The sequence below is a fragment of the Rhododendron vialii genome, chromosome 5a (assembly GCF_030253575.1).
Source record: "Rhododendron vialii isolate Sample 1 chromosome 5a, ASM3025357v1".
Taxonomy (NCBI): domain Eukaryota; kingdom Viridiplantae; phylum Streptophyta; class Magnoliopsida; order Ericales; family Ericaceae; genus Rhododendron; species Rhododendron vialii.
Genome location: NC_080561.1, coordinates 504,120 through 518,884, shown reverse-complemented (window position 1 = coordinate 518,884; position 14,765 = coordinate 504,120). Strand labels below are relative to the sequence as shown.

The window sequence follows — 14,765 nt, the reverse complement described above, 5'->3', positions numbered from 1 at the left end:
AAGCTCAGCGTTGTGGGATGTGGTAAGTGTGAGGGTTGTCACAGCTGTCCTCAATAACCATTTCTCGTTTACGTTTCCTCCAAGTGGGGTATTGTGTTGCCATGTGACCACGGCCACCAACTTTACGATGTTTATCTTCTTTCTTTTTCGATAACCCGGATGCTTAAGAGATGGGGGCCACAAACCTTCTGATCGGTGTCACCAGAAAGCCATAATTCTTTTAGACTGCAGATTCTGAGGTCCAACAACAGTGTCCTAAAGAACATCTCCAACCCCATCGGATGAGGAATCCTCAAAGCTAAGCTGACGATGTTCAGGCCTCGGAGAAACAGACACACAGTTGGATAGGGGAAGAGAATTCTCTTCTATTTGCAGGGGACTAAGAGGGTCCGACACACTAACCAACGAGATATCAATGTTCTGAACATTAAGACCAACCTCCGGAGGCATATGTGTTTCGCGTATGCCAAGATAATTACCAATAGGAGAGGGCTCCTTCACTTTAACTTCAACAGCCGATATGCTTAACATATGAAAGACACCACACAAAGCCGGCCTCTAAGGTCCCATTTAACCTAACTTTTTTGCTCGGTCTTGTTGGTTGTTGGTTATTTCGTCTTATTCCTCAATGAATTTGTTTTAAATTTTATGTTGTACGATATGTCTTACATTGTCTTTATTTTTATACTACTTTTTAATTCATATGGTTGAAAAACTCGAAACGAATAAATAATATAAAATTTTAATTCAATTTTCTTATTATAGTATAGTAAAAATTAAAGAAAAGAATGCGTCACGAGGAACAACTTGGAAAGCCTAGGCCAAAGGTGCCTAGTTGGTGGAATATATTTTCTAGAAGAGAATGCGTCACAAGGAACAACTTCAATTTTCCATGTCGAAATCTCTCGCTTGATCATCTTCGTGTTGATCCCTTCCAATCCACTCCGACTCCAACTCCCGTCACCAACTCCTCCTCCCATTTCCACTCCTCAATCTCACTCACCCACTTGACATTAACTTCCAACTCCCTCCCTCTCTCTCTCTCTCTCTCTCTCTAATGTACCCCAAGAATTCAACATCACCAGTCGCACATCTCTCCCCTCTCCTCTAATCCCATCCAACAAGGCCCACGATGGTCGAAACCTCAACGCCACCGTGCCGGTTCAACAGCAACCGGCTCGAAATCAAGCGGTGGATCCCAACCCTATTCTCCTCCCACAAAACCCTCTTCACCTTCCTCTGGATCGCCGCCTTCGCCTCCGTCTTCGTCTGGCAACGCGACATCGTCCACGGCTTCCCCATTTTCCGGCGACTGGCGCCTGTATCTGACTTGCCGAGGCTCCGTCCGGTGACCTTTAATTTGACGGATTTTGGTGGGGTCGGCGACGGCGTGACGCTTAATACGGAGGCGTTCCAGAGGGCAATATTGGCAATTTCTAAGCTGGGGAAAAAGGGTGGCGGCCAACTTAATGTGCCGGCGGGGAGGTGGCTGACGGCGCCGTTTAATCTCACTAGCCACATGACTCTATTCCTAGCTGAAGACGCTGTTATACTCGGAATCGATGTGAGTTTATTTTGCCTGTTTGTTGGGTTTATGCTTGATTTGGATTTCGATAGTTGTTTTCAAAAAGAGTCAACTTTGCTTAAAAATACCCCAATTCGGAAATTTATAAAGAACTCTTTTACGTGAACTGGTGTGTGCTTGTTTAGTTGTTTTGAATGCCTGTGTTTTGTTCTGGATGTCTCAGAGTCTGTCGTCAAAATGGAAGTTGCAAATGCACTGTTTAGCTTCTCATGTGGTTGTAATTATCCTGCTAAATAGTAATATAGACCAGCAATGTTGTTCTTTTTGGCTGAAACGTATAGACCAGCAATTTGGTATCATAATTTTCATAATGGTTGTGAGTTTACTTGATTAGGAGGATGCGTATGGTAAATGTGGAAAGTGTTGTTGTAATGTGAGGGGGGCACAACTCTTAATTGTGAATCCAATGATAAGGTACTAGATTGGAAAATGATATTGTGAATAAATCTTTTATTAGCTGAGAATTTATTGCAGGATTTGGATTTTGATTGGTATGTTGCGAGTATCTTCATTGTTTCCTGGCTGAACCCTTGGGGAGTTGACTGCAATTCCATCAAAGCATAATCATGATCAACCTAGATTTTCATTTGAACAGATGATCAACATAGATGGATCTATTTTTCCAGAAGATATCCACTTTAAAACTTTGTTCAAAAACTTACTTATTGAACTCTCCCTTTTTGAATGGGTTGATTTGCTACTTGCTAGTACGGAGATACTTGGAAAATTTCTCAACTACTAATACGGAAATTCAAAGACTATGCTTTCAATACAAGTAACTCACAATCCATCAAGACTCCTTTAACAAAATCTATGGTGTAAGTATAACAACTAAATCCATATGAACGCGTATGATTTTAAGTTGAATACACATGGATTTTTACCAGGAAAGCGCCAATGGTGTCAAAACCTACGAGATCTTGTCCCTTTGATTGCTTTTGAACTTTTTTTGGGGGCCAAGAAGCATGATTCATATCTCGTCGATTGCCACAGTATGTTTTTCAGATTACGCTGTTGGGTGAACCGCTTGCTGATCATGCATCAAGCTCTAATATAGGAGTACCTATATTGACAAGCCTTAAGGCATTGAGGCGAGCTTAACACTGGTCTCTCTGTGATTTGGGTCCTACGATATTTTAGCTTTCTGTAGTCGGGATTGTGATTATAACTGATTATATGGAACTGAAAGTTTCTCTTCTTCTTTCTTTAGCATTTATTTTTGGTCAATTGCAGTTGGTTGAATGCTTATATGAGCCTAGATATACGAGGCCTGGGAATTTGCATTCAATTTTCATATTATAAATACCAAACAAATGAATTTTGGTAGATTCTTTAACTGTACCTCATGGATGGGAATCTAAGCTCTATCGGGCTGTTCAATACTAGATTGTTGTTACAAGTCATGCAATGATAACTTCTATATAACTCTCAGTTTGGGGATCAGTCTCTTCCCAGATTCCAATGTGTGGGTCCATCATGTCAAATGATACGTAGACCTTTTGTGGATCCACATATTATTATATAGTTTATATTCCCATCAAGCAGTGCCAGGTTGAACTCAAATCTTACGATATGGGTTTTCTTGATTGTAACATGTACTCTGCCCATATACCCTCCATCTTTTCAGAAGTTAACAGATCTGTAGGGCACTTGGTTGAACTATATTGTCTATGGCTGAAATTTTAACTGCAAGCAAACCTATTGCTTAATCAGTATCTATTTCTTTTTCTCTTTATGTGGTATTAAACAGGATCAGAAGTACTGGCCTCTCATGCCTCCATTGCCTTCGTATGGGAAAGGGAGAGAACATCCTGGACCTCGATATGGAAGTTTGATTCATGGTCAAAATCTAAAAGATGTCGTTATTACAGGTAGAGTTTTAGTCCTCTCTTCCCCAGTGGAAATTCTTTCAGTTTCTGTGGACATAGATAACCTTGAGAGTGTCTTCAGACTCTTCACTTTCTGACTGCAGTAGAATGCAAATTTTCTTTACCGACTCAAATTCATGCCTCTTAGCCTCAAGCATCATCTTTAGTCTTTTAATACAGCTTTACTGGAAATAGTTTTTAAATTTTCAGTTCGACCTTCTTGAGGAAAGTTAAGACCAAATTGAAGCTGTCTACCAAGTGTTTTTCTCCCTTATTTACAGGAAAAAATGCTTTTGCTTAAGTTGATTTGACTTCTGAAGCATCATAACTTGGTCTAATAGTTGCATTCCTTGTTTCTCAGATGTGTCAGCACTATTTTATTGGAGATCACGGAAGTAGTTGGTCTTTATTTGTGTCTCACTCATACAGATTCCATCCTTTTGTTTCATTTGTCCATCAATCGTAATTGAAATTCCTAAAATATATGTCTGTTTTGAAAGGTCAATGCATTAGACTCTGTGTGTTCAAAACAATTGCTTTTAAATGGTTATAAGTGCATTAAATGCATGTCCCCTTAAAAACTTTGAACTCTCAAAATGGGCTAACTTTGTGGGACGGAGGGAGTATTTGGGTTCAAAACCACACTTACTTTTGTTTATTTGTTTCTCCTTGATCCTTGTAAATAATACTCAACCCAGCCACTGATCCACCTGATAACTTCACCTGCTGATGTGATGATCATGTTGTAGGCAAGTCTAGTGGTCTTAGTATTCAACATCGATGCTGTTCATATGATCTCTCCGGAAATGTCTAATTGTGGAGATGGTCTGATTACAAACGTGTTATTGATGACCAACAGGTCATAATGGGACCATTAATGGACAAGGGCAAACATGGTGGAAAAAGTATCGGCAGAAGCTCCTCAACAACACCAGGGGTCCACTTGTGCAGATCATGTGGTCAAGTGACATTGTTATTTCTAACATCACTTTACGCGATTCTCCTTTTTGGACACTACATCCATATGACTGCAAGAATGTGACTGTTAGAAATGTTACCATTTTGGCTCCCATTTTTGAAGCTCCCAACACAGATGGAATAGATCCCGGTAAGTATGCTGCAGTTACCTTTTGCTAGTGAAACCTGCGATGAGCTAAATTGGCTGATGTCCTCGGATTATGTTTCGTTAGTTGTCTGTGACGCCAGCTTATTAATCTAAACCGCTGTTTTATTAGTGGACTCTTTTATGGGACAAACAGCAAATGAAACACATCACAGCTTGTTGGATTAAATTGTTGAAAATCTTGTGATATTGAACATGGAGAATTCATTTTAGCTTTCAAAAGATGTTGGAGCTCGATGGGGTTGTATATTTCTTTCATGTGCATGCGCTACATTTAGGACATTGATAACCAATGTGGTCAGGGGAAAGGATAATACATTTTTTTGCCACTACATGTTTGTAAACTTTAGCTTATATCTTAGCTCATGTAGCTAAATATGCAACCCCCCCCCCTCCAAAAAAAAAAAAGAAGAAGTTCGGATTAGGTATATTGTAAAAGCTTAGAGCATGTACACCAATGAATTTGTATTTTACCTACTCAATAGTACTTTTTTTTCATTTTACCTACTCAAATCTCTCTCAACCCTACACCAATCCTCTCTATTATCATCTCTATTCTTATAAAATACTACAAAATATTATACTTTCCCAATGACAGAGGAGAGAGAGTGGAGAAAGAAGATAGAAGAGAGAGAGAGGAGAGAGAAGAAATAACGGTTGTTTAATATATACCTATGCTACAGTGCCTCGCTTGAAATGCCGAAGCTTTCTGACAAAGTTAGTTTGCCTTCTTGTTTACTTATTCTGGTGCAGTTTACTTTTTGTTCTCTATTTTACCTAAAACCATGTAAATACCTACTCTGGTACACATGCTCTTACTATGGTGTAAACAGATTCTTGCGAGGATATGATAATTGAGGACTGTTACATAAGTGTGGGGGACGATGGCATTGCAATAAAGAGTGGTTGGGATCAGTATGGCATTGCTTACGGGCGCCCCTCAAAGAATATTCTCATTCGAAACCTTGTTGTCCGCTCTATGGTCAGGTAAGAGTTGTAATTATCATTGTCTCCTATAGTCCTTTATTTTGGATTTTGTTGGCCTACTTATCATTGTTTCATGTAGTCTTATATCTCTGGATTTTGTTGGGTTTGAGGCATCGGGAAAATGATAGCAAACTGCTCCATGGAGCTTGTTTAGTATATGTGCCTGTTGTTTCTTGGAATGCAGATCGTTTGAGAACAAGGATCGGTAACGGTAACGTGGTATGGAAGGGGAAGGCTTGAATAAACTAAATTAATAGAATATACTTTTTTCTTGCATTATGACCAATTTTCTTGTGTTGTCTTGCCAAAGCCCAACTCTACAGTTTTTTGGTTTATATTAAAAAATCTGAATGAAATAAATAGGAATTGCTATGGGATCACTGAACTGTTATGGAATGAAGGTGTATTGTGTCCGAACAGACTTCCAAATGCGCAACACGCTAGAGTTGAAAAAAATTCACTACTCCTATTTGTTTGCTGTAATTTGTCTGCATTTTTTGGTATGAACCGTGGGGATTTCTAAATTGCTCTGGCCTTCTGATATGCTGTCATGAATAGAGATTTCAAGTGAAGGTGCCTCCAAAATTTACATCTCCCGAAGCTTGATATCTTTGACTCCTATGCTTACATTGGTTAAGATAAATTGTTAGGTGTTTGGCAAGAGAGCTTCTTATAGTCCCAAAAATGGACAATAATTTGACTTACAGAAAAGGCGCAAGTATGAAGAAAATTAAGATGAGTAATACGTAGTTATATTTTCAGTTGGTTGCCTGATTGAAACATGTCTTACAATTGTTTCACATTGTAGCCTTGTGCTATCTTTGTGTTTGGACTGATAATTCATAATGTGAAACATTTCAAACCTTCAATTCGAAACAAAAAAAAAGCACTTCACACCTTTAAAACAAAGGGCTTGAATTGTAAGTCTTCCCATAGTCATTCTGACCTACCTTTTGCCTAATTTGTGACAGCGCTGGGGTATCGATAGGCAGTGAGATGTCTGGTGGGGTCTCAAATGTCACCATCGAAAACCTTTACGTGTGGAGTTCAAGGCGTGCTGTTCGGATCAAGACCAGTCCTGGTAGAGGAGGTTATGTTCGACAGATAACATATAGGAACATAACCTTTGACAATGTACGTGTTGGGATTGTCATTAAAACAGACTACAATGAACACCCCGATGATGATTTTGATCCCAAGGCGGTCCCGGTGCTTGAGGACATAAGCTACACTTCAATTCACGGTGAAGGAGTTCGCGTGCCCGTTCGCGTGCAAGGGAGCGAAGAAATTCCGATTAGGAATGTAACTTTTAGGGATATGTCAGTGGGGATAACATATAAGAAGAAGCATATATTCCAGTGCGCCTATGTTGAGGGCCGCGTCATAGGGACTGTTTTCCCTGCACCCTGCGAGAACCTTGATCTGTACGATGAACAAGGACGGCTTGTCAAGCGATCTGTTTCACAAAACATGACAGATATCGATTATGACTTCTGATAATACGGCCGGGTTTATTTGTTTTCTCCCTGTTTTTTGGTTCTGGGGCATATTTTCTAGTGGTCAAGAAATATGTGTCATCCACGCCCAGGCACATTGGTTGGCCTGGATTAAAGTTAGGTTTTGTCTTGTTTTTAGGAGTATACTTCATTTTTTTTTTTTTCCCTTTCTCCCTCTGTAACTTTGTTTTTTTCAGGGATTGTATATACTGCAAGATATTCGTAAGATTACACGATACTGTTAAATTTGTGCCATATGTGAAGAACAGCTGTCTTCTGCTCTTTGTTGTTTATATTCACCGGGGATGGGTAAATACCCCGGACATGGCCACCAAAATTGTAGATTGTGTTTTGTAGAAGATTTGCTCTAAAATCTCCAGCTGGTTTATAGATAGATACACACATATATGTATAAAGTATATTTGGAAAAGCAAGATGAAAACATCCTTAGCTTTAATATGAGAAATGAGAATGATGAAATAGGGATATGCTCTTTTTCTGGGGAATTTAGCTTCTGCACTGCGTAGGTGCGGTTCAAACGATCGCAACCGTCGGATAGTGTTTTTAACGGTCTAGATTTGTTTTCAATCCTTCACCGTTAACAAAAGGCTTCTACTGATAATAGATTCAACAAATTTGAACCATTGATTTTTAAGATGAACAGTTTAAATTGAACTGGACAACCTTCTTTGCAGTTGAGCCGGGTTCCTACTTCCTGTCCGGGCAAAGTGGTAATTCTTTGGGGTTGAAAGGAAATTTGTAAAAGAAGGTTATTGTTGTTTGTTTGGCCTTGGGTGGTCATTTGTCAATGGAGACACGCACGCAGATCACGTGACGAATATGAAAAGCCTTTCGAAACACGTCGGCTGAAACCTTTGAGTCTTCAAAAATCTCCAAGTTCGCTTCACATGGGCACGTTGTTCAAAAACAAAAACAAAAAACACTTCACATGGACACGACTTTTCTTTTATTAAAGAAAACAAAAAACATTAAAAACAGGAATCAAACTTGGTTCCGTTTTATTTGGGCCTCCCGAACTAACCTCTTTCGTTGCACACCGTTCATAATACCTCTTTTTTTGCACACCGTTCATAATAAGTTTTACTAGCTCCGTTTCGCAACTTTAAATAAGTACTTATTTTTTAAGAAGATAATTTCAAGTTTAAAAATAATATATTTACGCAAATAATTTTCCTACCAATATGGATCTTGTTTGATAGATCCCATCAAGATCTTTTATACGGTGCAAAAAAAATTAAAAAATTATTTTTTATTTACATTATTTTTGAATTTAAAAATATGAAATAAGCTGCTTATTTTTTAAGAAGATTTCTGAAACGGGCCTCATTCTCTCTCTCTCTATGTCATTAAACCCGAAAATCTTTCTTAAAATCCAAACACAGATTGATTTTATCAAAGTGTTTCTTGAAAATCTGAACTGGTACCGATTTGGGAAACAGCAGTGCTACAGTCACCGATCTTGGGGTCGGTGACCGGCCACCGACCGCGTGTGGGGTCCACTCCGGACCCCGCACGAATGATCCGAGCCGCTCAATAATTTAAAAAAAAAAAACCGAGTGGGCTACGTGGGAAATAAGCTCAATCCGATGTGTGTACGTGCTCGTTCCAAACTTTCATTTTTGAACGGCTCGGATCATCTGATTTTGGAACAGCTCGGATCGAGCACATACACACATCGTATTGAGCTTATTTCACACGCAGCCCACTCGGTTTTTTTTAAAAAAAATTATTGAGCGGCTCGGATCATTCGTGCGGGGCCCGGAGTGGACCCCACACAGGGTCGGTGGCCGGTCACTGTAGTGTTTCTGTTTGGGAAATTTGGTCAAAGTTTTTAATTAAATTATTAATTATCTTGTCAGAAATGTGTGATCATAATTTTACGAAGTGAAATTTATATAAATGGTCCTCCTAATTTCACTTCAGTGCTTTGTTCTACTATTTTACTAGAACTAAACAGTTCCAAATTTAATACCGAATCACTCCTTCCTACGGCTATAGGAAATTACTGATCTCACTCTCTCTACCAGACCACCCGAAGAGATCCCTAATTAGAAAAATGGCGACTCTAGGAACTTTCCATCAGGTATTCTCTATTTAGTTCCTGGTTTATTTTTTCATTTAAGGGCACTCCAGCAACATGGAAGGGTCGTCCGACGTTTTCCAAAAAGAAATTAAGGATAGTTTGGCGACGTTTTCCAATTCCGACCACTTTTCGATTAGCCTATTGTGTTTGTTGGTACAATTCTTTTTCCTTTTCAGTTGTGATTAGTGATCGATCATGGCAAGGATGGTTCAATGTTGACGTTGTGCCATTTTAATTAGAACCAAAAAAAAAAAAATGGCTTCCTATGGTTCCAAAAAATGACGACCATCGAACTAGCTTGCTCTAAATGAGATTTAGGTGAGGCCATATTTAGTTATATGAAAAACTTACAAAATGAAAAGTGCAACGTAAATGACAAGTAACGTGTCTCTATGATTTTTTTTTCGCAGTTAGGTATTTTTGTTTAGCTCTCCAATTAGGTAGAGTAGTAGTTTCTTGACCAACTATTCCATCAATGTAGTAGTAGTTTGCAACAAAGTGCACGACAAGCATGCAATATTAATGAGTGAATCCTTAGGCCCTGTTTGGGATCTTTAAAAAGCCTCTCCTTTTTTATTTTTTGCAATTTGTGGTGTAATATTTTTCCTTTCTGGATCCTCCTTTTTAAGTACTAAAACACTAACAAGTTAATGTCCTGTTATTTTTTGCCTTTTAGGATTTTGTTTTTCATTGCACACGTTTTTATTTTCTTATCAATATAGGAAAGGAGTTCGGACCAAGAAAAATATGGAAAGGAGTGGTTTCAGCCCGCACGTTACGAAAGGTATAGAAAGAAGGAGAAAATTGGAACCGGATTCTCTCCTGTAAATGGAGTAGACGGCCTAGTTTCATCTTGTTTTGGGATCGTGTCAATAATTCAAACTATTCATTTTTTCAGAATATGTCGAGAACATATGTAATGCCAAAAATTAATGCCTTGTTCATTTCCCTTTTCAAAAAGCATTTTTCAAAAAAAATTCACTAAATTTTTCCTATTTTCAACATTTCTCTCCACTTATTACTCTTGCTATTTTTTAAATTGTTTGGATATCATTTGAGATGGGTTCATAATAACTTTATTTTGAAACATGTGAATTAAAGGGTTTCAATCTAGTGTTTCCCTCTCTTTTTTGGGCAAGATGAATTCGTTTTGAAATAAGGGGCAACATTGGTGCTGGCTCCATCCGGGCCGTTCATACTCTGTAATGGACGGTTCAGATTTCACCTCAACTAGACGGTTGAGATCTGTTTGACCAAAATGAAATTTGAACCGTCCATTATCGAGCATGGACGGCTCGAATGAAGCCAACACCCAGCAGGGTCCCCCATTTCAGGGTTGCCGCACCGCCAACCATGCAACCCAGGACCACCTACTCCATCCTTTTCATATTGAAATTTCATCACGAAAAATTGTGTCATTTTTTAAATAAAAAAATCAACTATTATTGTGTATAATTTTTTGAAGTTTTCACACCAAATAAAAGTACTAATTGAGATCTTTAATAAGATGCGAAAAATTCAAAAAATTATATACGGAAGTAATTGTTTTTTTAATTTAAAAAATAACAAGAGAGAAAAAGTAAGACTCTCAATATAGAACGAAAGGGGAGAATTTTTCCTAAACAAGTGGCAAACGTTGTAAATGTCCGGAAAGACAAGGGTAAGGTGGGGTGAGGCCCGTGAGGGGGTTTTGAAAAAGACTAGACGCACTGAGGCGACTTATTAAATGCAAAAAAACACGTGTTTGAAAGTGCCGGAGAAAAACAAAGCAAAGCTGACAAATAGAATAATGATAGTACTTATTATTAAATCAGAAAAAATAAAATACTAAAAAAATCAATCAACCACCCCCACTTGGAAAATGCAAGGAAGACGCCCAAAAGCCCCCATATATTCCTCGTGTGCTTTTACACGGTCTGCAGACTCTCCACCCCACCACCAACAAATACTCCTCCCTCCTAGATAACTCTTGCGATTCTCACTCACCTGCACAGCGCTACAACAAGTGGAGAGAGAGAGAGAGAGAGAGAGAGAGAGAGAGAGACCCACGTATACATATACTACTATAACATAGAACAAGAGAGAGAGAGAGAGAGAGAGAGAGAGAGCAGGTATACATAGTTATACATACATAGAAAGGAAAAAGCGGTTGCCTCTTCGATTCATTTCTGAGGGAATAACATCTGGCTGGGCGGGGTTGTTGTTTGGGTCGCCGGATAAGTATGTCGAGTTCGTCGGAGATCGCGGATTCCGGGAGGTTCGCCGGGCAGAGGCCGGAGAAGTCGTCGAATTTCTCGCAGACGTGTAGCTTGTTGAGTCAGTACTTGAAGGAGAAGGGCAGCTTCGGAGATCTCGGCCTCGGTACTCTACTCGCTTACTAGTATACTTATATTTTTGGGTTTGTTCACGTTCCGTATTTTGCGTCATATTTTTGGCTCTCTCTTTATATTCTCCTTCTCTTTTGTTTTCTTCAAGATTTGGCTTTTGTTCCTTTGCCTCTTGTTATTAGCATTTAAATTGGGGAATTACAATTGGGAACTATTTCGTGCATTTCTTGGTGAAAAACAAAACACGGCTACCTCCGCTTGGAACTTGGGAAAAGAAGTAGAATTTAGGAGAATTTTTTTGAAATTCCCCTTATGTTATTTCTAAAAAAATTGTATCTCAAATTATAGTTTATCTTTCTCGCTATTTGTCAGTAATAATTTTCCCGCTTTTTTTTATTTTATTCCTTGTGTTGCGTGTTTGCCGTAATTTAAATTGGTAAACGCAATGGAGAATAAGGAAAACGTGTTTAAATTTCAAATCTAAGATCCGAAATTTGTGATATTTCATTTGTTCCACATCCAAGCTGAATTTTTGCCTACAAAGATGGAAACTTTCCCCCTTTTGTTCCCTCTCTTTCTATAAGGTGCTTTTGCTTCCCGTTTGAAAACAGATCTGATGACGTTTCGTCATTTGTTTGGGAATTTTGCAGGCATGTCGACGGCGGCAACTGCCACCACAATGAATTTGTTCCCGATGGCTGAGAAGCCCGGGGAGGTCTCGACCCGTAATTCGCCTCCAATGTCTCGAAGTTTCTCTTCTATGGACTTATTTCCCCTGCAATCTGGTTTTGATTCCAGGTGCGCAAGACTCCTCTCTCTCTCTCTCTCTCTCTCTCTCTCTCTCTCTCTCTCTCTCTCCTAAAACTAGTGAGGCACCCATGATCAATTTGTTAGAAATAATACGAGATTGATACGGTAAAATGGAGGGGAAAAAATGCCTGGTTGTTTAAGGTCTTTGAATTTTAATTAGTTTTTGAAAAATGGTTTTCTATCTTTGTTCTCTTGAAGGGCGGGCTCTTTCTCTATTTTCTTTCATGGTATCAAAACCAACAATAGAATTAGGGCGCCAATAAAATAACCCAAAACCTGCTTCTTAGAGAATCCTTTTTTTTTTTGTGTGGATGGGCTGTCTATCACCGGACTGAGGATTTGTAATAATCGAGGTGCGTATAAGCTAGTCCGGACACCTGACCGTCAAACCCCAGAAAAAGAGAATCAAAATTTTCCTGTCTACCTTCTCTTTTCTTCTTTTTTGACTGATAGAAATGGATACAAGCTGTGAATAGAGATACTAAGATGTAAATGGTTCTGTCGAATTAAATGGATACATATGAGGATTCATAATGTATTCATTATTGATGTACGTGGAAACTACTTAGTAATAAATTAACCACGTTTTGTCTATACACAACGTGCAAAGAATTTCACAACTCATGATAAATTCTGATTCATGTGCAGTGTAAAAAAGTCAGAACCAGAAACTGCACAAATGACCATATTCTATGCTGGACAAGTGATCGTGTTTAACGATTTAACGGCGGACAAGGCGAAGGAAGTCATGCTCTTAGCTAGCAAGGGAAGCACCCACAATAGCCCTAGCACGTTTGCATCGACAGCCGTCCAGAAACCAAACGAACAAACTAATTTGATTCCTACTAGCTCAAGTCCTGTTGTTCCTAATTTTGGCAATAATATGATGCAAGAGTGCATCCAACGTGCTCCCCAACCGATCGTTTCTGGTAATCTACTTCATCCTTCCAAAATTGCTTCGTGAACAATCGTGCTATGTTGACAGAGTTAGTTGTTGCATACTTACTAATAATCTGATGTGGGTTTTTCCTTTTTATTGCAGATCTACCAATTGCAAGAAAAGCATCGCTCACCCGTTTCTTGGAGAAGAGAAAAGATAGGTAGGCATTTGTAAGCAATTGAAAATGTCTTTCTGTTTGATTTCTGGTTGATTGGTTGAATTAGCTGTAGGTGAACGGGGTAGTTTTAAATGGCTAACCCTTTTGGAAAAAATGTTTTGAGTTTACACTTTGTGCTTGAGGTTTTGTATAATGTTCATGTTGTCAAAAAATGAGAGGAAAAGTCATTCAAATGAAATCCTTTCTGTTCATGGGGTTGATCATGTTGATCTGTTGTGGTATTCATACAGGATTACGGCAAAAGCACCTTACCAAACAAGCAACTCAAAAGCATCTCCTCCCAAACCAGCTGAAAGCAAATCATGGCTCGGTTTGGCGGCTCAACCATCGGTCCAGTTTGAGCCACAATTTTAGTTTTCCCGCATTTTAGTTACTTAGCACTGCTGCTATCTCGCCCAATCACCGGTCCAGTTTGAGCGACAATTTTGGTTGTGCATTATCAGTTAATTAACACTGCAATCTTGTGTTTTAACTCTTTTGTGGGCCCTGTTTGGCTATGGATCCACAAAGCTGCAATCTAATTGTTAGTTTCTTTAGTTTGAATCAAGGTTTTCTCCGTTGCTTGTATGTTCATGAATTCATTATAGGAGTACCTAATTGTGATTCCTTATCTTGATCGGAAATGAGTATTTTTATTATGTGAATATTTGTAGTTGGCTGCATGAACTGTTAAATAGAAAGTTTTTAGGGCCTGTCTGGTAGTCACTGTTGATTCTCCCATTTTGTATATGAATCAAGTCACACAAAGAGTAAAAGATTTAGGGACAAACAGTATGATGCAAGCGTATAGGCAAGGATTGTGAAATGAACCCCTAGAAAACTGATTAAGGTCTTTGGTTAGATTCTCCTTGGAGTCGTAGCTGGCTACTTTTGGGATTACCTCACTCTCATGCGTAAGCGTGAGGAAAGGCTATGGAAGGGGCGGTAGGAATTAGTTCGGAGTGCGTGCAAGTTGGTTCGGGACATTCTGCATTTAAAAAAAAAAAAAAAACATAAAGAGTTGGATTCAGAAAATGTGGTTATTTTGGTTGACAACTTATTGGCCTGCCATTGCCAAAATGGTTTGATGATCGTGAGCGTTAATGCAGCTGTATTGGCAAGCATAATTTTGTCCATTTTGAGAACAAAAGTGTTTGACTGGACACCACTTTCTAAACATATGGTGTATTAGCAACCCCTTTTTGTATTTTGAATCTTTGATAAAACTTCTTGGTAGGCTAATGAATGCAATTTGACTCGATCAAGCCAAAGATCCTCCTTTTCGAATCCATTTCCTCAAACTTCACTGCATCAATCATGGACTATCTCTAGCCAAGCTAACCTAGAACATGATGACTAGTGTATTGG

The 14,765-nt window shown here is 38.9% G+C and overlaps 2 protein-coding genes across 2 annotated transcripts; both read left to right on the top strand.

The window, feature by feature from the left end:
* Window positions 1-830: 830 nt before the first annotated feature.
* On the top strand, window positions 831-7,314 carry LOC131326617 (probable polygalacturonase). Its single transcript, XM_058359462.1, has 5 exons — window positions 831-1,564; window positions 3,336-3,456; window positions 4,313-4,561; window positions 5,410-5,563; window positions 6,535-7,314. Exons 1-5 carry the CDS (start codon window positions 1,133-1,135, stop codon window positions 7,058-7,060), a joined length of 1,482 nt encoding a protein of 493 aa, XP_058215445.1. The 5' UTR covers window positions 831-1,132; the 3' UTR covers window positions 7,061-7,314.
* A 3,706-nt stretch (window positions 7,315-11,020) lies between these two features.
* LOC131326703 (protein TIFY 10A) lies at window positions 11,021-14,062 on the top strand. The gene is made up of 5 exons (XM_058359558.1): window positions 11,021-11,524; window positions 12,141-12,288; window positions 12,949-13,229; window positions 13,343-13,400; window positions 13,649-14,062. The coding sequence occupies exons 1-5, from the start codon at window positions 11,386-11,388 to the stop codon at window positions 13,770-13,772; spliced, it is 750 nt and encodes a 249-aa protein (XP_058215541.1). The 5' UTR covers window positions 11,021-11,385; the 3' UTR covers window positions 13,773-14,062.
* Window positions 14,063-14,765: the final 703 nt, after the last annotated feature.

What these genes read in the sequence shown, in the direction of transcription:
- LOC131326617 (XM_058359462.1), top strand. Translation starts at nt 1,133, where the DNA reads ATGGTCGAAACCTCAACGCCACCGTGCCGGTTCAACAGCAACCGGCTC. An exon ending in AAAAGATGTCGTTATTACAG is followed by an intron (nt 3,457 to 4,312) that starts GTAGAGTTTTAG and finishes GATGACCAACAG; the next exon opens with GTCATAATGGGACCATTAAT. An exon ending in CACAGATGGAATAGATCCCG is followed by an intron (nt 4,562 to 5,409) that starts GTAAGTATGCTG and finishes TGGTGTAAACAG; the next exon opens with ATTCTTGCGAGGATATGATA.
- LOC131326703 (XM_058359558.1), top strand. Translation starts at nt 11,386, where the DNA reads ATGTCGAGTTCGTCGGAGATCGCGGATTCCGGGAGGTTCGCCGGGCAG. An exon ending in CTTCGGAGATCTCGGCCTCG is followed by an intron (nt 11,525 to 12,140) that starts GTACTCTACTCG and finishes GGAATTTTGCAG; the next exon opens with GCATGTCGACGGCGGCAACT. An exon ending in CAATCTGGTTTTGATTCCAG is followed by an intron (nt 12,289 to 12,948) that starts GTGCGCAAGACT and finishes ATTCATGTGCAG; the next exon opens with TGTAAAAAAGTCAGAACCAG.